Consider the following 27,034-nt stretch of genomic DNA (forward strand, 5'->3'; position numbering starts at 1 on the left):
GAGAGTGGCCACACTTCCCAAGAGCTCCCAGATCAGAGCCCGGCTGGCTATACCATTACATCACTCTCTCTCTCTCTCTCTCTCTCTCTCTCTCTCACACACACACACACACACAGTGTCATAGCTACGCAAAGCACATGAGCACAGTATTATGGTATTACGTTTACCAGAGTCTTCTTCAGATTGGGAAGAGGCCACTAGGGCAAACTTTGTGTTATAGCGTGCTTTCTGTTTCTCGTTGAGCATGTCCCACTGGGATCCAAGCAGCTCTTCAATCTCCTCACCTGAGGCGTCTGGGTGCTCAGCAACAACCTGTGGACACAAGAAAGGTGGGTTCAGAAGGCCACAGACCTACAATTCACTTGGGATTTTGTTCTGCACAAAATCCAATGCACAGCCCTTGGGAACTCAGCATGTGATGTATTTATTCCCACATCATGGAACTATACCCCATAAAAGCTTCAAAGAAAATTAGTGATTATCTGATGCTGTAACCCTTGAAAACTCATAAATAAAAACAGTGTTGGTTTAAACAATTCAACTGTATTTATGTCAAGGCAGGAAATGATAAATGGTAAGAGGAAAAAATACACTTTTCCAAAATCACTAAATTATCAGTAGTAAGTTACAATTTTCTAGACCTCCTTGAAAAATCACTGGTAGGAGAGTGACATGGAAATGCTACCTGTCAACATGGGGGTGAAGTCCTGGTTTGGCTTTCTCATTGGCTGTAGCACACACAACCTCCCTCTCAGGTATGTGCTCTGAAAGGATGGTATGGGGGGGATCCAAGGTGCACACCATGACACGGCACAGGCCAGCTTGAAGAGACAAGCCCCCAGCACAGCCCTCCAGCCATGCTGGGGCTTCCAGCATCAGCACCTCAGAAACATGCTAGAAATGAGGACCTTAGGCTCAACCTTAGACCAACCAGGAACCTGCATTTTCCCAAGGCCCGTGGGCACCCTGGAGTCTGACTCATGGACCTACAGCCTTGGGTGCCCACTAACAGCCAGACAGGCTTTAAAACCTCTGGTGCTCTGGTCCCATCCAAGGCCAGTTCATTCTCTGGGCCTGGCATCAGTGTTTCCAAGATGCCCAGGGGCTCGTACGCATTCCCAAGCTTGAGAGCCTTTCATGGCAGGGGCACAGAGATGGACAGTTAGCTGGCCAAATATGCCCCACATCCCATTTTTGTGTGGTCTACAAATTAAGAATTGATTTTACATTTTTAAATGGTTGGAAAAAAGTCAGAATAATATTTCATAGCACACAGAAATTACAGGAAATTCAAACACCAGCGTTCATATAGTTTTATTAGAAACAGCCACAAGCATCACTTTACCTATTTTCTAGGGCTGTTCTCCTGCTATAATAGCAGATCTGAGTAACAGTGACACAGGCCTCAAGTGCCCTTGAGGCCCTTTCAAAAAAGGTTTACTGCCCAATTCGGAGCTCTAGCCAGCATGCTTAGGGGCCAGGCCCCAGTTTCACATGTGGCTCCTTCATGTGGCAGCTTTATGAACTTGGGTAAGTGAAGGTGTCTTCCTGTCTGTGATGTGAAGGTGCTAACTAACGCTTCACCTGGCAGTGATAAGGAATCAACAAGTTAATGCTGCTGGTCACTATTACCACGTAGATCCACCCACCACCTGCCCAACCAACATAAGTAACCTCTGCCTCAAAATGCAAACCCCTACTCACAACATGGTCACTGTAGACCATTCCCCTATACCTCATCGTGTCCTCCCCAGCCCTCATGAACACCAGCATACCACCAACTTCCACCCACCCTTGGGTCTCAGAGAACATGCATTTTCAAATGTGGGTGAATCATCCAGTCCTTCTATGTCCTACCACAACGACACCTTTTGCAACTGGAAATCCCACTCTGACCTCCAGCATTCTACTGGGTGTTCTCCTTGTGAACTGTCACCGTGCCTACCTTGCCCCTGCCTCAGCAGCTCTGGCCACATACAAATGCTTCCTCCGCTCATCTTGGGGCACCCTCACCTCTCAGCCCAGCAGAGTTCTGTCCTACCTATCCGTCCTTCATGAGAGGTGAGCTCACTAACCCAAACACTTCCAGCATCAAAGGTCTCAGACCTTCATGCAGCAAAGGTTTCTGTGCAGAGCTTCAAATTCACAGGACACTTGCCTTTTGGAACTCTCCACTTAGAGGTTCCTGAAGATTAGCATGAATATCTGTGGATCTACCCACCCCTGAGTACAATGTCCTTAATCAGAATGAAGCCTAGCAGTGTTCACAGCTGCTTCATCAAACAAGACTCCTGAATCCTCCTCGGGGACCCCTGCCCCCTTGTACCTAAATCCATGCCAGTTCCACTGATAAGCATCTTGCATTCACCTCATCTAGATGGCTATGGTTCCAGCATATGGCTCCTAGCCTTCAGTCTTATACACCTACTTGCTGACATTCCCACCCTGAAATGTCTTCCTCCTAGCAACCAGAGGGACCATTGCCTGACACCATGTAGGGTGCAGGGGGTCCCTGCCCTGTAATGTCTTCCATGATCCCCCATAACCTGGAGCCTACCCTCGCCCCACTTTTATCACTCCCCAAGCAGGTCTACACTCAGGGGCACAATGGCACACTCCATCCCTCCACAGGCCACACTCTTCCTAAGACATTTTCTTCCACCAGGCTGACTTCAGAGCACCCTTTTAATTTCAGCTACAATGATTCATTCATTCATTCATTCATTCATTCATTCAAGGAGCATTCTGTGCTAGGAACAGGAATAAAAAGGTCAAGGTAGCCACTATCCTACCCAGTGCTCACCTTCTGGGGGGCCACCTGTTTATTTTTCATTCCTAATCATATACTGTGTACTCCAGTGGGGGCACATAAAGTATCTCCATCATCATTTTAGGTTAATAAGGCAATGGCTGCTCATTGAAGTTTATGGGTTTCATCAATGAAGCAGTGCAGCACAATGGTTACAAGCTCTGTGTGCACATGTGCCTGCATACGCACATACACAATGTATACAAGTGTGTATAACTTGGGCCAAGTCTCACTCATCCTTCTTCCTGCCCATGCCCTCCCACTTTACCTCTTGGAGCTCAGGGTAGCTAGTTATAAGACAGGGATAAGTTATGCCAACCTCAAAAGGCCTTTATGAGAACTAAATATAATTTTTCACAGTAACATACTGGCAATGTATCTTACAGATGGTAAGCACTCAGTAATGGCTACTTCTGTGTTTTTTAAAAGATTTATTTATTTGAGGAGCACCTGGGTGGCTCAGCAGTTGAGCATCTGCCTTCAGCTCAGGTTGTGATCCTAGGGTCCTGGGATCGAGTCCCAATCAGGCTCCTCGCCTGATTCTCCCTCTGCCTATGTTTCTGCCTCTATCTCTGTGCCTGTCATGAATAAGTAAAATCTTTATTTATTTGAGAGACAGAGAAAGAGAGCATGTATGCAAGCTGGAGGAGGGGCCAGAGGAGGAGAGAGAGAATTGTCAAGCAGACTCCCCACAGAGCCCAACACGAGGCTCCATCTCACAACCCTGAGATCTTGACCTGAGCCAAAACCAAGAGTTGGACACTCAACTGACTGAGTCACCCAAGTGTCCCAACCATATTTTTAATAAACTATCTCAGATATACCAAAAAATAGGGAAAACCAAATATCCATAAGCTCACGCACATGCTAACTGAACCATTACCAGTATGAAGATTCTGTGTGCTCCTCAGAGATCACACTCCCTGCCCTCAGCCCACCTGTCGCCTCCACATCCTGAGAGCTTTACACCACCTTTTATTTTTTTGTATTTTTTATTTTTTTGCACCACCTTATAGACTTCTAAGATGGCTGCAGCCCCTTACAGCTCATGCCTCGATTCCTAGTTCTCCTGCCTCCCTACTGAACAGCACTAGCCAGAGTAGCCAATGCACAGTGTAGAAACAGTGGGCTACGATTTTCAAGTCTAAGACTTACATAAGACCTCTCCCTGCCCTCTCTTGGATCACCTGCTCCATGAGAAGCCAGCCTTTGTGCTAGGAGGACACCCCAGACATCCCATGGAGAAGACCATGTGGTAAGGCCTCCATCAGGCAATATCAGTACAGCACCTTGGAAGAAGATCCTCCAGCCCCATCATCAGAAGAGCCTTCAGATGTTGCAGCCCAGCCAACATCTTAACTGTGACCTCATGGGACACTCTGAGACAGAGCCACCCAGCTAAGCTGCTCCCAAATTCCTGACCCCTAGAAACTGTCAGATGATCCATGTGTGTTATTGTTTTAAGCCACTAAGTTTTGAGGCAATGTGTTATGCAACACTACATGACTGACACGAATATATATACAAAGAACAGAGACATATAGCATGGCTCAACTCTAATGCATCTGTAAAAATTAGAATCAGGGAAAGTGGAAAAGATTATTTAAAGATGGGAAACAAACCACACACATCAATGTCAATGAAATTGCCACTTGAAGCCGTCAGTAAATAAATTTTTCCTGGGCTTTTCATCACAGGGGGGCCCCTACCTGCTTTCGCTTCCTTGCCTGCAGAGTCCCCTCTCCCCACTCAGGTGCTCACCAGTGGGTCTACAGCAAACTCCAGCAAACTCATCTCCCCACCTGCAGCCCTTCTAACTGTACTCCAGGAACAGAACAGAACACACATCTGAGCTCAGCCTGATGGACAAAAGGAACAAGCTAAACATGTTAATGAACTCAATATGTTTCACAAAGCATATTTTCCTTCATTTGCAAGAAGTTGGACCTCAAAAAAAAAGTCAAGTGGCAGCCAAATGTCCTTGATAGTCATAGTCTTCTATCTAGTGACCCTAGAAAAGGGGTGTCCAGGAAGCAGAGGGAAGGCTTCATCCAACTCTTCCTCTACGGCTGGCCATTGATGAATCAATTAACTACCAAACAAAAACCATCCTCGGAGTCACCACCTCCCAAAAGGAAAACACAACCTAGAAAGACTCAGATTATTCTTCAGGATGGAATAATAGAGCAGCTTCCTCAAGTCTAGGATTACTTATTAGAGAACCAGCACAAACACACTTATAACAATGACATAACTGAACCAGTTAAAAAGAGCATCCTGCCATCATCACTCTCCTGATAACACATAATTACTCAAAACCAACTAGCACCTGAGCCCAGCTGGGAGGAAAGGGGCCCATGGACCTCACATGGCCCCCCAGCAGAGAAGGGGTGGGCACTTGTCTCTAATGCAGAACTGAATTTTAATATTGCAGTGTTCAGTTTGGTTGTTGCATTTAGTAGGATGCCAATGGCCACACTGTGCAGACCAGGCTCTCAAAGGGTGTTTGGAGCCAGAGAGCTCCAGAGCAGCAGCACTGCTCCTCAAGTGCAGAGTACCTCCCCACCCCGTGTCAGCCTTCAGGCCACAGCTTGTCAGCAAGGTCTGGAGTGACAACCTTCGGTTTGTTTTTGGCACATTTCTTAGTATTAGAAAGGCCATTTGAGCACAATTTTGGTCCCCAAAAGCAAAAAAGGGTGGTCTTTATAAAGTGGTTTGAATTCACAGGCACCCATTTTTCTCTCATAATTTCAAATGAGTGGAGAGACCATGGAGAAACAGACTGGGAACAGGCTGGAGTGCAGCTGGCAGGCTGCTTCGAGGGTCCCAGAGCAGGCAGCAATCCAGATGTCCAGCTGTCCACTATTCACACTGCTCAGTGCTCTGCACCATTTCAAATCCAACAGGGACCACAGCTCCTCCACCAAATGCCAGCATCTCCCTGGGATGACGTCTCAGCTCTGAGACAGAGGACACTCATCCAGAGCTACACATTTACTCTTCTGGGAAGTAGGTAAAACAGGTGGGTATGCTACACTTTTCACACTTGATACTGAACTGGTGGGATGTACACACCTTCAACAGCCTGCTCTCCCCCCGCCCCCGACTTCCAGCGGGCTCACTTCACTGGTGTCCAGAGTCCTGCAGGAGCACACACACCACAGCTGTCACTCCTTTAACAACCTTTCTGTTTTGAATACTACACTATCTCCTTGGGCACAAGGGCCAATTTCTCTGGGGCAAATAGCTGGGCATGATATTATAATACATCAAAAACATGCATTTTCAATTCGACTACAGATTGCCAAATTTCTCTTGAAACCAAGTGTAAGGAATGATGGTCCTCCAACTCTGGATGGGGGTTCCCCCTGCTGCTCATCATTTCTGAGGTACTGGCTTGTGTTGCTCACCTGGTGGCCGTGAAGCATGACCCTCATCTTGACTGCCACTTGCGGTTCCCTGGCTGCCAGCAAGGTTGAGCAGCATCTCTTCATGGATGCACTGGCTGCCCAGGCTTTTCTAGAAATTGCCATTTTCATAGCCTTCAGAACTGTCTGAGCGCTGTACACATAGTTCATACTTTCATTTTGTTCATGGTATACTTGGCACATAAACTTTCACAGCTCCCCAAAGGTCTATGATCAGTTTGGCTTAAGAAAACCTCCTCTCTCCCAAAGCACAAAGCTGCTCCACAGGGGCTGAGTTCTGAAACCACTGGCATCCGCCCAGCACCCATCCCAAGCAACCAGCTTGTCCAGCTGTCTGCACCCCTTTCCCATCTGCTTCCACACGCTCAAGAGCCTGTTCTGGGCTCTACTCTGGGCGCTGTCACTGCCCTCAATATCCCAGCACAAATATCACTGCTTTCAATAACAGAATATCCTGTGTGACAGGGCAAGTCCTCAGGCCAAGCTCCTCTTCAAATGTGGCTATTTATCATCTTTGCACTTAAAAAGTGCAAAGAATTTCCTATTGGGAGTCTTATTAGGATTATACATAATTTATAGTTTAATATAAGGAGAACTGACAACTTCAACTTCAGAATATTGAACCTTCCTATATGTTTACATTTCTGTTTACTTAGGTCTGGTAAAATACTAAGAGTTATTTTTCTCCAAGTTATACATATTCTGTTATATTTTTTTTCTTGGTACCTATTTTTTTTTGTTGCAGTCATAAATGGTATCTTTTTTTTAAGATTTTATTTTTAAGTAACATCTATACCCTACATGGGGCTCAAACTCACAACCCTGAGATCAAGAGTCACATGCTCCACCAACTGAGCCAGCCAAGTGCCCCAAATGGTCTCTGTCTTAATATTATGTTTCCTCATTATTGTTGTTCTTGTATATTGATCTTCGATCCAGCAGTCCTAGTGAACTTTTATTAATTCTAAAGATTTTCTGTAGATTCTCTTAAGTTTTCCCCACCTCTGCAAACAACATTCCTTTCCCTTACCTTAGCATACTGGCTATTTTCTCTACAACACTTAATGTAAGTGGTTAAGGATAGGTATCTTGTCTTGTTCACAATTTTAAAGAGAATGCTTCTAAAGTTTCATCAGTAAGTATGATGCCTGCTGAAAGTTTCTGATTGATACCTTTCAATAGAGTAAAGAAGTCACCTTCTAATTCTGGCTTGCTAACTTTGTATCAAAGAACAATGAATTTGGGGCACCTGAGTGGCTCAGTGCTTGAACATTTACTTTGGCTCAGGTCGTGAACCCCAGGTCTTAGGATCGAGTCCTGCATCAGGCTCTCTGTGAGGAGCCTGCTTCTCCCTCTGCCTATATCTCTGCCTCTCTCTGTGTGTCTCTCATGAATAAATAAATAAAATCTTAACAACAATAACAAAAAGAGCAATGAATTTTACCAAATGCCTTTTCTCCATCTACTGAGAGGATCATTTAATGTGCAACATAGTGAATCACATACTAGATTTCTCACATTGCATCACCTGAGAAAAGCCCTACCAACCCACTCACTTCAAGTAATATCAAACATAACAAAAAACGGAGACCTAATCCCTTCAGTTCTTTACAATCAAGCTTTACAATGTACTAAAAGATGCCTTATTCTATGACGACAATCAAGAAAAGTGTTCAAATACCTTCATTGTTGTTATGTTCCTGTCCTTGATATCTTCTCATCCACCATGGGAGAGACATTTCTGTAACCAAGAGTGCAGAGCCAAGCATCTCTGCACCCAAGGATGAAAATGACTGTTCCCTAACAATATTTATTTATTAAACCTAAAATCTCAGCCAGGCTCACTACAGACTGTGCTGATAATGTTGAGAAGTAGAGGAACTGCACTGAAGGGATGTCCCTCAAATTCAGGAAATCCCCAGAATAAATACACAACACCTCAGAACCCAACACAGTGCTGACCTCATCCCTGTGCTTCTGACAGAAGACCAAAAACCGGGATGCTGCATCTCCCTTCCTGCTCCGTGGAGTGGAGGCCACGCTCTTCTTCCTTCCAGGAGGACACCCAACTCCTCTCTTGGGGTCAGCTTCTGCCACCTTCTGAGGAGTACTCTTTACTGTCCCAGGCTCACTTTCTTGGTTTTCGGCAGAGCCAGACAGCTTGGCTCTCCGCCTTCTCTTGATGGGAATGCCCTCTTCTCTCAGGGACTTGGGGTTATCAGCAGCTTCTTCAATGACTCCTGAGGATTCTACCACTTGTGCCGGAGACTCCACAGCAATGCTTGCCTCCTTAGCTACATGAGGGTTGAGGTGAAGCTGGTCCCCCACATAGAGAAAAGTGAACTTAGCTTTCCGTTCCTCTATGGACATGCTTGCAGCTTCTTCTGCTTGAACAATGCCCATTTCCCACTGGGCCCTCAATTTCCCTGAAATAGGTTTCAACAGCTGAAAAGAAAAACATATGACATTGTAAATTTCTTTATATAAGCAAAAAAATTAATCCACTTTAAAGAAAGATACTTTTACAATTCCAGATAAATTTAGAAATCAAACACTATAAAGCCAATTAACTTGAAGGTTTTATATAGTACTCAGCCCAATATAATAACTGTTTCTTTAAACTAGAAATCAGTTCTCATCACATTATATATTATAGATAACATTTTATATATTTTCGTATATACAAAATAATTAAAATTATAAAACAAATTACCTCTATCATCAAATGAGTAATGAAAACTGTCTCTAATGAAACTTGTCATGTTTTATAACAGCATACTTGGGCAAAGTTAAACAATGACAGACATAAATAAGCCATTACAATATATCAAGCAACCATAATTTCAAAATAAGATAAATAAGAATAAAATTAAAGTTTTGGTCTAAAATTATACTTAAGGAACATCTATCACCTTAATTTTCTCAGCTTTCGTGGGTGCCTGCTTGGCACTTTCCTGGCATAATTTTTCAAACTGTCCTTCTCCTTCAAAAGCTACAAGGCTCTTCTCAAATATCCAAGCTCTTTCTGGGGCATCACCAAAGAACTGTACGTGATACTGGCGTGCACTCTTTTTCTGACCTAGTTTTTGAAATAAAATGTTAGAACTTGAAAGTTGGAATTTGGGATGAAATTAGGCAAGTCTATTAATAATTACTGATATGAAGCTGGAAGCTGCTTTGAAGTTGTTTTATTTGGTGCTGTTTGAGTCTGTTAACCTCAAAAAAAGTTCTACTCTTTTTATCCCCACCATGCTCCACGTCAAGGAGAAAAGAAATGCATTTATCAGGGACTCAGATAAGATTCAAATTCAACTAGGAATGGACGTAGACATCTCCTCCCTTCCAAGATCCACTTAAAAAGATTACCAAATAAAGAAGGCAAGAAAGGATATCAACAAAGGGGCCATTCAACAGAGAGGGGACTCTGCAGCAATGAAGGGGACAGACTGGTTGTCAGCCTAAGTTTAAATCCCAAACCAAACCCATCACCTACCAGCTGGACAAGCTTGGGCCAGTTCCTCACCCACAAAGCTCACAGAGGGAATTAGGACACCAATGACCTCTGAGGGCAGCCATGAGGCAACAGGGTAACCCCCCAAGAGGTCCACTGCTGTTCCTCTTAGAATAAAGGAAGAAGCCACATCCTACAGTGCAGCCAGAAGGGAGGTGGGTGAGGAAAGAGACGCTTGATCCCAAAATCCAAGCGAGGAGGTGCCATATTCAGCTTAGAAAGAGTAAAGTTGAAAACAAGGAAGCTGGTTAAAAAGTCAGATCTCAGGGTGCCTGGGCAGCTCAGTCGGTTAAGCATCTGACTCTTGCTTGATCTCAGCTTAGGTCTTGATCTCAGGGTTGTGAGTTCAAGCCGTGTGTTGAACTTAAAAAAAAAAAAAAAAGAATTTTTTTTTAATTAAAAATAATAAAATGGTCTCAAGGCCTGGATAGCTCAGTGTTTGAGCTTCTGCCTTTGGCTCAGGGCGTGGTCCCGGGTCTGGGGATCGGGTCCCACATGGTCTCCCTGTGAGGAGCCTGCTTCTCCCTCTGTCTATGTCTCTGCCTCTCTCTCTGTATCTCTCATGAATAAAAAAATTAAATATTTAAAAATAAATAAATAAATAATAAAAGGTCAGATCTCTGTGTCAAGTGGAGGGAGGAAAAGGGATCTCCATGGGAGGACTGCTAGCCCCTGCTTCTTCATAGAGAATGCTGGCCACAAGAAATCCAAGAACACTTCCTAAAGAACCAAGACACCCCAAAGGAAAAACTTCTCCAGTCTTTTGGAGATCCTCCCAACTACAAGGCCAATGACCAACTGGACCCTCTAAAATAAGCTAAGAAAAAAATAATAATAATAAGCTAAGAGTCTCCTCACATACATGCTGCAGCAGTTCTGAGTGGTGCCCTCTCAAACACAAATGCAGTGTCAAGGACCCCCAAGACCCAGGGAAGCCTCAGCATAAATGAATCCAAGATACACAGAAATAAGCAGTCTCTGCAAGGCCACACACACAACTCCAGGAAGAGAGGACACCTAATAAAGAAAATCTCTAGTTTGCTATTAAAAGAGAACAGAGAAAAAGAGTGATTAGAGACTTTAAAATACAATTTAAAAAAATAGCAAGAAATCTTGGAAAGTAAGTTAAGAATCTCTCAGAAGGGGAACCTGAGTGGCTCAGTGTTGAGCATCTACCTTCGGCTTAGGGCGTGATCCCAGGGTCCTGGGATCGAGTCCCACATTGGGCTCCCTGCAGAGAACCTACTTCTCCCTCTGTCTATGTCTCTGCCTCTTTCTGTGTCTCTCATGAATGAATAAACAAATTATAAAAATTAAAAAAAAAATCTCTCAGAAAGAAGAAAAAGAGAAAGATGAAAAACATCTACTTCCATAAGCAACCTATAAGATCAACCCAGGAAGTACCGTACCCAAGTAATTACTCTTCTAGCGAGAGAAACAGAGAAAGTTGTCAAAAAACACACACACACACACACACACACACACACACACACAAACAAACACAAGACCATGTCTCAGAACTGAAACAATCCTAAGTGTCTCATCTAATACACACACCAATGCACATGTTTGTGACATTTGAGCTGTTGGGGGAAGAGACAAGTGCAGCTTCCATGTCCATGGAACAAAAAGTAGGATAACAAGGTACTTCAGGGGATCCCTGGGTGGCTCAGTGGTTTAGTGCCTGCCTTTGGCTCAGGGAGTGATCCTGGAGTCCTGGGATCAAGTCCCGGGATCAAGTCCCACATCAGGCTCTCTGCATGGAGTCTGCTTCTCCCTCTGCCTGTGTTTCTGCCTCTGTGTGTGTGTGTGTGTGTCTGTATCTGAATGAATAAAATCTTAAAAAAATAAAAAATAAAAAAACAAGGTACTTCAAAGGGCAGCCTGGGTGGCTCAGCAGTTTAACGCCTGCCTTCAGCCCAGGGAGTGATCCTAGAGACTCAGGATCGAGTCCCAAGTCGGGCTCCCTGCATGAAGCCTGCTTCTCCCTCTGCCTGTATCTCTGTGTGTGTGTGTCTCTCATGAAGAAATAAATAGAATCTTTAAAAAAAAAAATCAACAAGGTGAAGTACTTTTTTTTTTCTTTCTTTCTTTTTTTTTTTTTTAATTCATGAAAGACACAGAGAGAGAGGCAGAGACACAGGCAGAGGGAGAAGCAGGCTCCATGCGGGAGCCCGACGTGGGACTCGATCCCGGGTCTCCAGGATCACACCCTGGGCTGCAGGAGGCGCTAAACTGCTGCGCCACCGGGGCTGCCCTCAAGAACAACTCCTGATGCTAGGAGGAAATGATGTAAAACCTTCAAAATTCTGAAAAGAATTATTTTCAACATAAAATTCTATGAGCCAAACCACAAAAGTGGAATCCTCTGAATGACAGGGAATCAAATTTACCTCCCATGCACACTTTCTTAGAATCCCAAAAATATACTCCAGCAGAAAAGAAAAACTAACCAAGAGTGAGCACAGTGCAGAGCCACAGAAAACAATGCATGTAACCCGGGAAAGCACTTTTAAAAAGTCTAAGATTACTACTATGCATAAGATTAAGGGTGCCAGTGATACAGATTGAGGGAGGAAAACGGAAGATTCTAGGAGACAACTCCAGGCTCAGTCCCAGAGTCTGCTTGAGATTCTCTCTCCCTCTCCTTCTGCCACTCCCCTGCTCATGCACCATCTCTCTAAATAAATAATCTTTTTTAAAAAGATTTTTAAACTTATTTGAGAGAGCAAGTGAGAAAGTGAGCACAAGCAGGGGGAATGGCAGAATGAGAGGGAGAAGCAGACTTCCTGCAGAGCAGAAAGCCCAATGTAGGACTTGATTCCAGGACCCTAGGATCATGAGCTGAAGGCAGACGGTTCACCGACTGAGCCACCCTGGCACCCAATAAATAAATTATCTTAAAAAAAAAAAAAAAAAAAAAAAAAAAAAGATGAGGTCCAAGGAGCAGGAAAGAAAATGGTAATCAAGCGCAGGTTTCCAGGCAGCCCGGGATGGCTCAGTGGTTTAGCGCCACCTTCAGCCCAGGGCGTGATCCTGGAGACCCGGAATCGAGTCCCATGTGGGGTTCCCTGCATGGAGCCTGCTTCTCTGCCTGTCTCTGCCTCTCTCTCTCTGTGTCTCTCATGAACAAATAAATAAAAATTTAAAAAAATAATAATAAAAAGAAAAGCAGGGGTGCTTGCCAGGCTCAGCAGTGGAGGATGTGACTCTTGATCTTGGGGTCATGGGTTCAAGCCCCATGTTGGGTGTAGAGCTGAAGGAAGGAAGGAAGGAGGGAAGGAAAGCAAGCAGGTGGGCAGGCAGGCAGGAGGGAAGGCAGGAAGGAGAGAAGGCAGGCAGGCAACAATTAACTCCAAGAAAAACAAAAAGTTGTACAAAAAAAAGAAAAGGCGACTAATACACTTTGCTTTTCACTGAATGATATTTTGCAATCATAATCAAAATTATGTAAATACTTGTTTGCTGTAATAAAAACAGTGAGTTAATCTGCCCCCTGGAGTGGCTAGCTAGTAGGCTAAAAATTAAAACAAATAAAAAGCACCAAAAAACTGAGTTAGAGTTAATTATATGTAGAGGATGGGAAGAAAAGAAACAATTGAAGAGATCCAGCTTCATTTTCCATAATAAAAAATCAACAGAAAATATCTGAATAATGTTAAATCAAAAGATAGTAATTAAAACTAGAAGCAAATGTTGGAAGAGCTAAAAATAATTAGCTCTAAGGAGAAGATTGAACTATTTTTCACTGTTAACCTTTCAGTAGAATTTGGTCTGTTTATAAGTGCATATACTGATTTGATTTTACAATTCAAATTGGAATTCAAAGATACATTAAGGGATTTGGGACTTCTTGCATTACTTTAATACTTGGAAAGAACTTTCCTTGGTCATGAAAAGGACTACAAACGACACCACAGCATTCGCGTAATGAAGAAAATCTGTTATAGTGCTTAAGATAAGATGCACTATATGAACTTACATTATTTTTTAAAAATAGTTAATTACACAGAAAAATGCTCCTTATAAGTCAGGTGGAAGAAAAGCAGAGAAGGGGCAGGCACTTGGGTGGCTCAGTGGTTGAGCGTCTGCCTTTAGCTCAGGGCATGATCCCAGGGTCCTCGGATTGAGTCCCACATTGGACTCTCCTCAGGGAGCCTGCTTCTCCCTCTGCCTATGTCTCTGCCTCTCTCTGTGTGCCTCACATGAATAAACAAATAATCCTTTTTAAATAAATAAATAAATAAATAAATAAATAAATAAATAAATAAATTTATTTGGTTCAAGTGAGAGGTGAAAATCTCAGTTTTATTTTACCACATAATTAACCAGCTATCCCACCATTTATTAGTAATTATTTCTTCTGTGATTTCTGATGTTCATCAATCATGGTTGGTTCTTACAATCCCTTCTAAGAAAACCTTTCCTCCACCAATAATAGCCCAAATACCTAATTTTTCACTACAATCCTTTCCTCCCCATCATGGCCCAGCAGACTTAAGGTGGCCCCTGAGCCTCTGAGCCAGACTGAGCCAGTCTCTCTACAGATTCTACAGAATCCTTTAATAGCAGTCACCCATGCATGCAGAATGGACCCCATACAGACAAGGCTCCAGGGTGGAAGAGAAGCCATAAAAAAAAAAAAAAATGCAGACAAGTGTCTACAGAAGCAAGAATAGAGCACAGGGACAAAAATCCCAAGGACATGACCTCACAAAGTTCTAAGGAAATACAGGACAAGTATCATCATGCTTGAATTTCCTGGTTTAGCCCCTGGGGGGCACTAGAGCACCAAAATAGGTAAAGCAGAAACGCGATATGGCAAAAAAATAGGCACATTCATTTTTTTTAAAGATTTATTTATTCATCAGAGACACGGGGGGGGGGGGGTGGCAGAGAGAGAAGCAGGCTCCAGGCAGGAAGCCCGATGCGGGACTCAATCCCAGGATCCCAGGATCATGCCCTGGGCCAAAGGCAGGTGCTAAACCGTGGAGCCACCCAGGGATCCCCACAATAGGCACATTCATTATCACAGTGGGTGATTTTAACACAACCTCACTTAGTACTGAGAGAAGCAAAAAAGGAAAAAATCAGTGAGAAGATTATACTATCAAATAACCCAAGATATAAGAAAGCCAGATGACCTGTAATAGTTTTAGAAAATGTTGGAATTTAGAAATAAGGCAATGAGGGTTCCCTTCCATAACAGAAAAAGGGACAAAAATTTCCCCAGTTATCTGATGAGAAGACTAGTGAGATAAAGGTGTACAAGAAGATGGTGAAGCTCCCAGATGCAACAGAATTCAGTTTTCTTCACAGTACCATATCTAAGACATACATTTATTTCTGTTTCCAACTTATAGAGTCAGGTCTCAAAGCTGCTCATCCATCTGGATGCCCTTGTAGATAGCAAGCAAGACAAGTTATGCTTACTATATATCACAAAAATGCTACTAAAGCTTTCATTAACTTAGCTTTTCAAAGGAAATTTGAACTTTCAAAAGAGTCTGGATTGAGCTGCAGCCTATGGAGGTGTATTCTTTTCTGCATGTAGATTATACTTCAATTTTTAAAGTCTAAGTACATTACTAAGATCCAAATTCAAGCACATCTATAAATCCAAGCATGATAAGTTAAAAAGAAAACAAAAGAAGTACACACACACACACACACACGCAAAAAAAAAAAAAAAAAAAGAAGGAGAGAAAATCTGGGTAGGGGGTAGGGTGAGGCAGTTGTAAAAGAAAATGCCCACTTCACAAGGCCCCCATGTTCAACCAGCTCTGTGCCAGAAGCCACCCCTTCTTCAGGTCCCTGGGCCCAACACAGACACCTAAACTCCCAAAGCACACCCACCCCTTACCATGTCACTCCCACCCACTATAGAGCTGCTGTTTGGAGCCAAGTCTCAGGACTGCCTGGAGTGCTACTTTACACATCCCTGGTGAATCCTCTGACTCCCATAGCAATGAACACAACTGGGCCCAGATCTGGGCTTCTACACACCACGGTCTTCTAAAAAAGATCCAAGTTTTTTCCCAAGAAAACGGATGATTCCATGACTAGGGCAAACAAAGTATAAAATGAGCAAGGAACATCTTGTTGGGCCACATGTAAGAAGTGCTCAAAGTCCGAATGAGAGGTCAAAGGGACACTGCTCAAGGGACCTCATGAGACTCTTGCTGGTTAAATTTGGGACAATTTGAGCATCAAAATGTAAAATGAGGGCAACCCGGGTGGCTCAGTGGTTTAGCGTCACCTTCAGCCCAGGGCGTGATCCTGTAGACCTGGGATCGAGTCCCATGTCAGGCTCCCTGCATGGAGCCTGCTTCTCCCTCTGCCTGTGTCTCTGCCCCTCTCTCTCTCTGTGTTTCTCATGAATAAATAAATAAAATCTTTTTTAAAAAATGAGGGGGATCCCTGGGTGGCTCAGCGGTTTGGCGCCTGCCTTTGGCCCAGGGCATGATCCTGAAGTCCCGAGATCGAGTCCTGTGTCGGGCTCCCGACATGGAGCCTGCTTCTCCTTCTGCCTGTGTCTCTGTCTCTGCCTCCACACCCCCCTGCCCCCGTGTGTCTATCATAAATAAATAAATATTTTTTTTAAAGATTTTATTTATTTACTCATGAGGGACACAGAGAGAGAGAGAGAGAGAGAGAGAGGCAGAGACACAGGCAGAGGGAGAAGCAGGCTCCATGCAGGGAGCCTGACATGGGACTTGATCCTGGGTCTCCAGGATCACACCCTGGGCGGAAGGCGGCGCTAAACCACTGAGCCACCGGGGCTGCCCAATAAATAAATATTTTTTAAAAAATGTAAAATGAGTAAGAATAAGGAGTTGGGGGACTGAGTGATGGCCACTGAGACAAGCATATGAGGGAATGAGCACTGGGTGCTATATGCAACTGATGAATCACTAAATTCTACCTCTGAAACTAATAAAACACTATATGCTAATTAAAGTGAATTTTAAAAAAATTTTTTTTAAATGTTAAGGTGTCTGGGTAGCTCAGTGGTTGAGTGTCTGCTTTGACTCACGTTATGATCCTGGAGTCCTGGGGTGGAGTCCCACATCAGGCTCCCAGCAGAGAGCCTGATTCTCCCTCTGCCTGTGTTTCTGCCTCTCTCTGTGTCTCTCATGAATAAATAAGTAAAATCTTTTTAAAAAAAAATTTTTTTAGAAGAGTAAGGACAGAAAGCCTGGGTGGCTCAGATGATTGGATGTCTGCCTTTGGCTCAGGTCATGGTCTCAGGGTCCTGAGATTGAGCCCCACATCATGCTCCCAACTTGGTGGGGAGCCTGCTTCTCCCTCTTCCTCTGCCCCTCCTCCTGCTTGTACATTCTCTCTCACTCTCAAATGAAAAAAAAAAAAGGGTAAGGACTATACTATGTAACAAAATTTTTAAGAAGCAGCTCATTTTCACAGAAAAATACCAGTTAATTAAGCACAGAAAGCAAGACAAAAATCAACAGTTACCATTTTATAGAGCCATGGGTCATGAGTGCTGACACCATGAGGTGAGACTAGCAGGGGAAACTAATCTCCAACCACAGCCACAGATCACTCGCTAATGACAAAAAAGGCCTATATTTTCCATTGGCCACCACCTCCTGGGAAGTGGGATAGCTGACCCCAAGAGCTCCTGATGAAATTCAACTGAAGGGAGCGTCCTTCTGTCACTACCACCACCGGCTCCCCATTCTGTTTCTTCTGACTCCTCTTTTCAAAGGTCATGTGACTATCCTATCAGTTAGAGAATTCACCCTGGCTCCCTTCCTTTTGGACTACTTTTCAAATGCACATTACCAGTCTTCTGAAGTTGATGTGCTTGTGATTATGAGTGCTGCCTTCCCTGTGTCCCCAAATAATTCCTAGAGAAACACATTGCAAGAAGGCAGGTATTGAGGGAAGGGCTAAGCTCAAGCCCCTTCCCTCAAGAACACCAAGAGGTACTCCTGAATCGTCTTGTGAACCTGAATCTGATCACAAGAGACTAGAGCAGTTGAGAATGGGCTGGGGCAGGAAGTGCTGTTGTACACTGCAGAAGTCTAAACAGACAGGACAGCTAAATGCAATGCAAGCATCCTTTTCAATCCAGAGTGAAGAAAAAACAGGCACAGAGAAAATACTGAAGATTACTGGGGAAGTCTAAGCAAGAGCCACGATGATGGGGCAGAGTCACTGATACAGTGCTCCCTACATGTGGCTGGGTGCTCAGTTGTGTGGAAAGCAGTCCTTGTTCTTAAAAAATCCCTGCTGGCACATCTAGGGGTGAGGCACCATGACACCTACAGCCTACATTCACATGGGTTGGCCAAGAGGAGAGTGTCCACATTCAGAAAGAGATGGAGCAGGTCACCAAAACGTTTAAAGTTTGCAAATATAGCTGAGGGTACATGGATGTCCGCTGCATTGTTCTACTTTGAACCATGCGCTTGGGAAGGTTTTTTTTTTTGGGGGGGGGGGGGGGGTTTAAATAAAAAACGAACAAGCAATAATACAAAAATATTTCACAAAGCAAACAAATGACAAGATGGCACTGCTATGAAAGCCAGGGCACATCTGGCGACATAAAGGCACTAAGAATGGGTACAAATTTATTTAAAGTAAATGACCCAACACTAAGATCCTGCAGGGAAATAACTGGCCAAACCGGAATGTTTTCAGAAAAGAGTCCCAGAGGTGTCTGGGGGAAAGGGATAGGATAGATACAATAAAATATCTGGTTTTATTTTTTTTTTAAGATTTTATTTATTTATTCATGAGAGAGAGAGAGAGAGGCAGAGACATAGGCAGAGGGAGAGGGCCTCATACGAAGTGGAACCCTCAGACATTAAAAAGGAATTGCTTAAAAAAAAAAAGAAAAAAGAAAAAAAAGGAATTGCTTGTGATAGGTTAGGAAGACCAGTGGCATGAGACTCATAATGCCCACACTGACTCCCACTTTGCTTTGCGGCATGGTTTTAGAGGAGCTGGGAAGGAACCAGCAGCACTCAGGCACATCAGTGTGCCTGCCCAGCCTCTGTCTCAACTGATAGTTTTTTTCATACTTGACCAAGTCTAGAATCCTCTGGGGTACATCCTGGGGTCCCTAAGCCTCATGGAAGGGACTCCCCAATTCCATCAAGCTGAGGATGCCAAAGGTCCTCCATGAAGTCAGAGCTAAAGCCACCCCAAAGGGTCTTCTCTGGCCACCACACATCGTAAGCAGATATGCTTTCCTGAACCTTGAGGCAGAGTCTAACCACCCCTGGGGGCAGGAAGGTGGGCAGGACTCAGACAGAGGCACTCAGGACTCAAGCATAGTCCCCTTCATCCTGAACCCATCTCCTCTCAAGGCTGTTTACCAGAGAGGTTCCCCTGTACCCCATCCCCAGCAGCCATCTGCTTCACATACACAGCAAGCCAATAGCACCCCAACCTATAGTGAGAGCAGCAATGCTGCTCCTGTGAGAGCTCAGGCCTCCAGTCAAAGAACAGGAGGGGACATGTACTCACATACCCCTAAGATGTCCTATAAGGCTGACTGATCAGCAGTACTAGAGGGTTGGGAAGGCCGCCTGGCCCAGCCCACAGCTCTAGTCACCACACCTTTTAAGGGTGCAAAGATCAGTTGGGCACTACCTTGGCTCAGCTCCAACACTGTGCTCACCATCTATCACCTTCCTCAAACTGAATTCAAACTCTACTCTGGAAGAACTTTCTACAAGAATCTCAAACCACCTGAACTCATTTTTCCCTCCAAAACACATGAGTTTTTCTGTTTTGTGAGCTCTCCAATTAATATTTAAATTAGCATCTACTCTAATCTGTATCACTAATATATTCTTAATGTGTTCTAATTTCAATTGCTCTATGGACCAATTTATATTCCCAAGTTTCATGATGCCAAAGAAGAATAGTTCTATTTTTTTTCCTTCTTCCCACAGGCCTAAAAAATAAACTGGTAGTATAAAATATGATTTCTGAAAATCATGCTGAAATAAGCAATCACTATTTATCTAAACAATAATAAATTATCATAAAACCTGGAAACCAATATAAAGCCAAGACCACTCCTCTATTAATACTAATTCAATCAATAAAGTACATATCTGAGTTGGATATAAAAAGAAATGACAATGTGTTACATCTGAACCAATTATTAACTTTAAAGCTGCAAAAATGAATGACATAAATTCAACAACAAAGAAACAAAATCCGATTCACATATAAGCAAAGGATTAGAATAGACATTTCTTCAGAAACATTAAAATGGCCAATAGCGGGCAGCCCCAGTGGCGCAGCGGTTTAGCGCCGCCTGCAGCCCAGGGTGTGATCCTGGAGACCCAGGATCGAGTCCCACATCAGGCTCCCTGCATGGAGCCTGCTTCTCTCTCTGCCTGTCTCTGCCTCTCTCTCTCTCTCTCTCTGTGTCTCTCATGAATAAATAAATAAAATCTTTAAAAAAAAAATGGCCAAGGGATCCCTGGGTGGCGCAGCGGTTTGGCGCCTGCCTTTGGCCCAGGGCGCGATCCTGGAGACCCGGGATCGAATCCCACGTCGGGCTCCCGGTGCATGGAGCCTGCTTCTCCCTCTGCCTGTGTCTCTGCCTCTCTCTCTCTCTGTGACTATCATAAATAAATAAAAATTTAAAAAAAAAAAAAAAAATGGCCAATAGCACAAGAAAAGACACTCAGCATCACTAATCCTTAGGAAATTGCAAACCAAAACTACAAAAAGTAGACAGACAATAGAACGGTGGGTGCCAAGGGTTGGGAGGAGCAGGAATGGGCACCGAGGTTCAGATTCACAAGATGAGTGAGTCCTGGGATGGATGGTGGTGATGACCATACAACAATGTGAAAATGTTTATACGACTGAGCTGTGCCTTTAAAAATGGTCAAGATGGGGAAAAAAAAAAAAGGTCTAGATGGTAGAGTTTATGTGTATTTTAGCACAATTTTTTTAAATAGGAAAAAAAAAAGAAAGAACCATCGTAGGGCTATGGAAAAGTAAAAACAAAAAAAAGTTTGCACATTAGAAAGAGTAAGTGCAGAAAGGGAAAGATGGAAAAATAATCCATAAACACAATACCTTTAAGTTTGGTATAGTTGTGAAGGAGTGGATCAGCAGAAACCATGCATGGCCACCAAGGGTAACCGGACACTTTGGACCACACCAAATCACCGACATTATATTTCAACAGGTGGTCTTTATCTCTGCCAGTATTTGGACAGGACTCTTTCTTAGCTGCAATCTGAAAATGAACAAAAGACATACTAACACATCCAATAAGTACTTCTAAACCCAGCCTTCTATCCACAGATTAATCAGACTATAGGTTTAAAACACACACACACACACACACACACACACACACACACCCCTAAAGGAGGAGCATACTGGGGGCACATGGGTGGCTCAGGCTGATTAATAAGCAACTGACTTCAGCTCAGGTCATGATCTCCAGGGGGTCCTGGGATCCAGGCTGACATGGGCTCCCTACTCAGCGGGGAGTCGGCTTCTCCCTCTCCCTCTGCCCCTTCCTGCCACTCATACTCTCTCTCAAATAAATAAAATCTTAAAAAAAAAAAAAAAAAAAAAGGAACATGCTTCCCCTGCTATCACTTCATCAAAATTGTCCCTTGCTCTAGCTAAAGAATTAGCACAGTGCCTGGCACACACAGTAGGTAATCAACATTATGAACCTACATAAATTGATTTCCTTGGCCTGGTAGATGGTCTTTAATGGTGCTTTATTCACTTAGTCCAAAAAGAATTTTCATAGATCAAATCCATATTCTGACCCTCCCACTCCCCAGCCATGTATCTGTCATTTCTCTGGAGCACATGCATCACTCGCAGGAAAGGGCCCAGAGTGACAAGGACATCAGGAAGGCGTGGCCACAGGTCTCAGCCTCATTTGTTGATCTGAGTCCTGGGGCTGTAAGCTTGTTTCTCCACCTGAGAACACAAGTGACTTTAGGAGTCTGAAGACCCGACCAGGGCCACTATCACCACACACCCCTCTCAGTTCTGCCCTCCAGTGGGACAAGCACAGTCAGCATAGCCCCCTCTTGGGTGTGAATTCCCCAGCTTTCTCTTAAGAGCTCTACATACTTGGGCAAAAAGCTTAATTGGTTTGGGCTTCAGTTTACTCATCTGTAAACCAAGGACAGCAGATTTGAAATCTCACTGGTTGTTAAAAGGATTAGTGTGCATGGTGGTAAGGGCTGGCCTAGAGCTGCCACATTACACACTGCATTACAGAATAATTTTATTTATTCTATCAGAAGTATTCTTCTTTGCGGGATATGCTTGGTGTAATAATAGGTAGAGTACCTCAAAAAACGCCAGCTGATTACTCCACGGTATCCCAGTTTTATATTTTTTGTCATCTAAGCCACACGACAGCCCCATAAAGATGAGTAGTATCACCTCCATACTGAAGATGGAGAGTCAAAATTCAGGAATTTTACCCAAGTCTTTACAAAATCAAGTAGCAGAGCAGGAAAGAACTTGCACCAGCCTCTTCCCTTATGAAAGAGTGAGGTCCCCTACAATCATGGGCATTTCAAAACCCACTGTATCAGCCCAGCTCACTAAATCGATCTTTAAAAAGTTCACCGTAGGAGTTACATTAGCAAAAGCTAAACAGCTCCTGAGCACTTAAAACACTGTTTTCAAACCCTTAAAAACTTTCATTATTTTAATGACTTCAAGGAAACTGTGGCCATTTCCCCTCTTATCTGTGAAAGTTGTAAATAAAATTCCTCAATTGTAATTTTAAACTAAATATTCCAACCCAAACCGGTTTCAGGTTCCCTTTGCCCACCCCTGCAAGTGAACCTGGAGTTTCAGGTAAAGACCAACAGGCACCAGGCACCTTCCAAATTCTGTTCATATAGACTGTATAGACTGCCAGCCCCTGGCACCCCCCTAGTTCCTTCAGCCAAGGCCAGAGTTCCCTGACTGTTTTGTATGACTTAAATTAAGTAGTGGGCCATCCTGAGTGCCACGTTAAGATACAGTGACATAAACCACTACATTCCTTCACTATAGGTTGGGGGTTTCCACCCAGTGTTTGATGAGTGAACACTTGCTCAGATGTGTTCCGAATGCTGGGCTCTGCATTGGGAACCCAGAAAATGAAGGTATAAGAACACAACCTTGGTCCTCAAGGAGGCAGACCATCTGCTGGACCCCTGGTAGAGGAGACAAGCTAAGTGGACAGAGGACCATGTGGAAGGACAGGAGTACTCCTGCATAACACAGCTTTGTTCCCTATTCCTCACATGGCACAAATTTAAGAAGCCCGATGCTAGATCCCCACACACCTCTATCATTAGGCTAAATTATGTCTCTGGAGAGAAGATCAGTGAAAAAGAGTACAGTCTAAAGATCAAGGGCTCTGGAACTGGCCAGACCTGAGTTTAGAAACTGGTTTTACCTCTTGAGCCACTTTCATCTTGATCACTTAGTTAACCTCTCCAGGCCTCACCACTGGCTCAACAGCTGCTGAGAGGCCAAAGGTGGGCAATGTCAGGGTATCCTGATGCAGGGGCCCAGGCCACGGGCAGACGGGGAGAACTGGAGAGCAGATGCATGGCAGCCTCTCCTCACCTCCGCCCGACCCCACACGCAGAGGCCCCCCTCACGATCCTCCCCTGGCCACAACTCTTCACAGATACCTTTTTATCTGAGGGACTTGAGATCTTGGACACCAGTGCTGCTTCGACAAGACCCTGCTCCAGGAAGGAGTCGTATTTTATGCTTCTCTTCCTGCTCCTTCTTGCTTTATTTTCTGCTTTTTGTCCATTTTCTTCTGACTGGGATACAGCAGCAGCACCGTCACCACAAATTGAAGATTCAAAGAGAGGTTTCCCATTCATGTATGTTTTGGTGATCTTCAGCTTAATCTCCGGAGAGCCATTTTTGATAGGGGTGGTGTTAGGCGGTGTCCCAAGTCCTTTCCCTTCCTGTGACTCAAAACGTAATTTGGCATCATGAGCACCAGGTTCTCCATTAAATACACGGGAAGTTAGATCTTTCAGCTTCTCAGATGGAATAAAGGGAAGGGCATCGTGGCCATTAAATTTTTGCATGACCCCCTCCTGCAGACTGGTAGAGAGGTGGGCTTTGCTGAGGAATACAGAACATTCACGATTCACTTCACAGTTCTGAGTCTTTCCGTTTGTATTGCCAAGGATTTCTGGTGCCTGCTTCATCTTTATGCACTCTACAACTTTCTGAACAGAAAGAGGATTTTTTTGATGCTAAATTCCATTCAGCCCAGATGCTTCTGTTCTTAGAACACTACAGTATTAGAAAAACAAAAATAAAAAGAAACATAATGTTTAAAACCTAACTTAAGTATGCCAATACCTCTACAGCTTTGTGTGGTTATTTGTTTCAAGGCAATTTATGATATTTACATAATCATTTAGGTCACAGAAGGCAGTTCTAATACTTCAAAAATGAGACAGAATCACAAAATGATAAAACTGAAAGGAAAGGAACAAGGATAATTTTTAAGGAGAACACAAAAGTCAGGCCGCCGAGTCGCACCACCACCACCACCAACTAGCAATGAATGTGGCCGTGGACACGTGATTCAGTTGGCTCAACCACTGCTGAAATGGGGAGATCACCACTAGTACATGTGCCTGGGGCAGCTAACACAAGGCCTTTGTAAAAGGACAGAGGGAAAAGCTCAAAAACAAAGTTCCCCTGGGCACAGCTGAGGACTCCAGGCAGAGGTTCAGCCACATGCCCAAGGTTACTAATCAGCACAACAGAAAACCAGATCTCCCAGTCCCTGCCACACCATTAGCTCCAGATTAATGGTGGGGGCAGTTAAAAAATGAGTCAGTTCTGGTTTACACTCTGACTAGTCATTTAATCTCTGTCTTCTACCCTGTCCTTGCCCAGGCCCAAACTAACTGCTTATTGACAAGAAGCATTGCAGGAATGGTAAATTCTCTTCAGCTATCTCCTGAAGATTAACTAGCAAGGTCAACACCACTGAGCCATAACATGCACTACTTGCCTTTGGCCACGCTGGCCACTTGAGGCCCAAGGGCAGCAGGGGGCAATTTTAGGAAGACCCTTTAGGTTACGTTACGTGTGATGATTGGGGTCCTTACTGTACAGCTATAGTCCTCTCTTGGGGACACCAATGATGGCACTGAAACCCAAAGGACAGCTAGTAACCAGGGACAGGCAGGCACCCATTCCAGCTAGGAAGACATTCACCAAGATGGCATTTTGTCAGCTACCAGTGAGAGCCCCCCACCCAAGACGGCAGCACCAGCTCATGGGACACCAGCGAGAAGCTGAGAGCACAGAGCAGAGAGGTCCACACATGCACAGCAGCAGTTCTCAACTGTGGAAGCCTCTATTTCCCAGGGACACTTAGCATGGTCTGGAAACACTGTGTGATTGCTACCACTAGGGAGCTGTTACTGGCCTCTACTGGGGAGGGTCAAGAAGCTTGTTAAATACGCTTTGACCCACAGGACCGCCTCCATATCAGAAAACTATCTGGCCAAAATGCCAACAGTGCCAAGGTGGAGAAATCTGAGGTGCAGCAATAAGGAACATAGACCTCACTGGAGAGACATGGGGGAAAAAGGAGCACATGAAGCAGCCCGAGCTCCAGGGAGTGTCCTGCGCACCCAGTAGCCTCCTGACATGGAACTTGTGGGATAGCACGCACTTTTACTCACATGGTATTTTTTTTATGTAAATTATTACAACTCAAGTCACATTAACTGGGTAAAAATATAAAAAACAATTACTTGAAGACATGAAGAGAGACTGAAAGCAGGAAGAAAATCAATGGGAGTCAGCTCCTGGAGGAAAGTGCCAGGAGAGCGTGCCGGCTTTCAGTTTTGTGCCTAAGGAGAGTTTGAGGCAACAGGAACAGCTGTACAAGAAGTAAAACTTCGGGGCACCTAGGTGGCTCAGTGGGTGCAGGATCTGCCTTTGGCTCAGGTCATGATCCCAGGGTCCCGGGATCAAGCCTCACGTCCGTCAGGCTCTCCACTCAGCAAGGAGTCTGCTTTGCCCTCTCCCTCTCCCCCACTCTCTCTTAAATAACTACAAATCTTTAAAAAAAAAAAAAAAAAAAAGTAAAACTAATAGAAGAGAGCCATTCTGCATAGAAACCGTGCCCAGGGGATCCCTGGGTGGCTCAGCGTCTGCCTTTGGCGTCTGCCTTTGGCTCAGGGCGTGATCCTGGAGTCCTGGGATCGGGTCCCGCGTTGGGCTCCCTGCATGGAGCCTGCTTCTCCCTCTGCCTTGCCCGTGTCTCTGCCTCTCTCTGTGTGTCTCTCATGAATAAATAAATAAAATCTTTTTAAAAATAAATAAATAAATAAACCGTGCCCAAATTCCAGGTAGATACATATATGGGATAGAGTCCAAGAAGCCCAGTTTATAAAATAACTGAAACAAGATTCCAGCTGCTGGACAAAAAACAAACCAACACATCACTTTAAGATCAAAACCAAAGTGAGATCCTACATCACACCCAGTAGGATGGCTACTCTCAAAAATATCATGAAGTAACAAGTGTTGGTGAGGATGTGGAGAAATTGGAACCCTGTGCAATGTCAATACAAGTGCAAAATGGTGCAGCCGTCATGGAAAACAATATGAAAATCCCTCACAAAATTAAAGATAGAACTACCATATAAGGGCAGCCCCGGTGGCCCAGAAGTTTAGTGCCACCTTCAGCCCAAAGCATGATCCTGGAGACCCGGGATTGAGTCCCACACATCAGACTCGAACCACCTGAACTCATTTTTCCCTCCAAAACACATGAGTTTTTCTGTTTTGTGAGCTCTCCAATTAATATTTAAATTAGCATCTACTCTAATCTGTATCACTAATATATTCTTAATGTGTTCTAATTTCAATTGCTCCATGGACCAATTTATATTCCCAAGTTTCATGATGCCAAAGAAGAATAGTTCTATTTTTTTCCTTCTTCCCACAGGCCTAAAAAATAAACTGGTAGTATAAAATATGATTTCTGAAAATCATGCTGAAATAAGCAATCACTATTTATCTAAACAATAATAAATTATCATAAAACCTGGAAACCAATATAAAGCCAAGACCACTCCTCTATTAATACTAATTCAATCAATAAAGTACATATCTGAGTTGGATATAAAAAGAAATGACAATGTGTTACATCTGAACCAATTATTAACTTTAAAGCTGCAAAAATGAATGACATAAATTCAACAACAAAGAAACAAAATCCGATTCACATATAAGCAAAGGATTAGAATA

The 27,034-nt window shown here is 43.9% G+C and overlaps 1 protein-coding gene across 1 annotated transcript in view; it reads right to left on the minus strand.

Moving 5' to 3' along the window:
• NSD2 (nuclear receptor binding SET domain protein 2) overlaps window positions 1-24,046 on the minus strand; it is a 60,587-nt gene extending 36,541 nt beyond the window's left edge. Inside the window, 6 exon segments of the mRNA XM_025437346.3 lie at window positions 168-312; window positions 8,200-8,682; window positions 9,150-9,316; window positions 20,825-20,987; window positions 23,422-23,999; window positions 24,002-24,046. Of these exon segments, the coding sequence (XP_025293131.1) occupies window positions 168-312; window positions 8,200-8,682; window positions 9,150-9,316; window positions 20,825-20,987; window positions 23,422-23,999; window positions 24,002-24,017 (1,552 nt within the window). The 5' untranslated portion in view covers window positions 24,018-24,046.
• Between the last annotated feature and the right edge of the window lie 2,988 nt (window positions 24,047-27,034).

The sequence above is a fragment of the Canis lupus genome, chromosome 3, assembly GCF_003254725.2.
Source record: "Canis lupus dingo isolate Sandy chromosome 3, ASM325472v2, whole genome shotgun sequence".
NCBI lineage: Eukaryota > Metazoa > Chordata > Mammalia > Carnivora > Canidae > Canis > Canis lupus.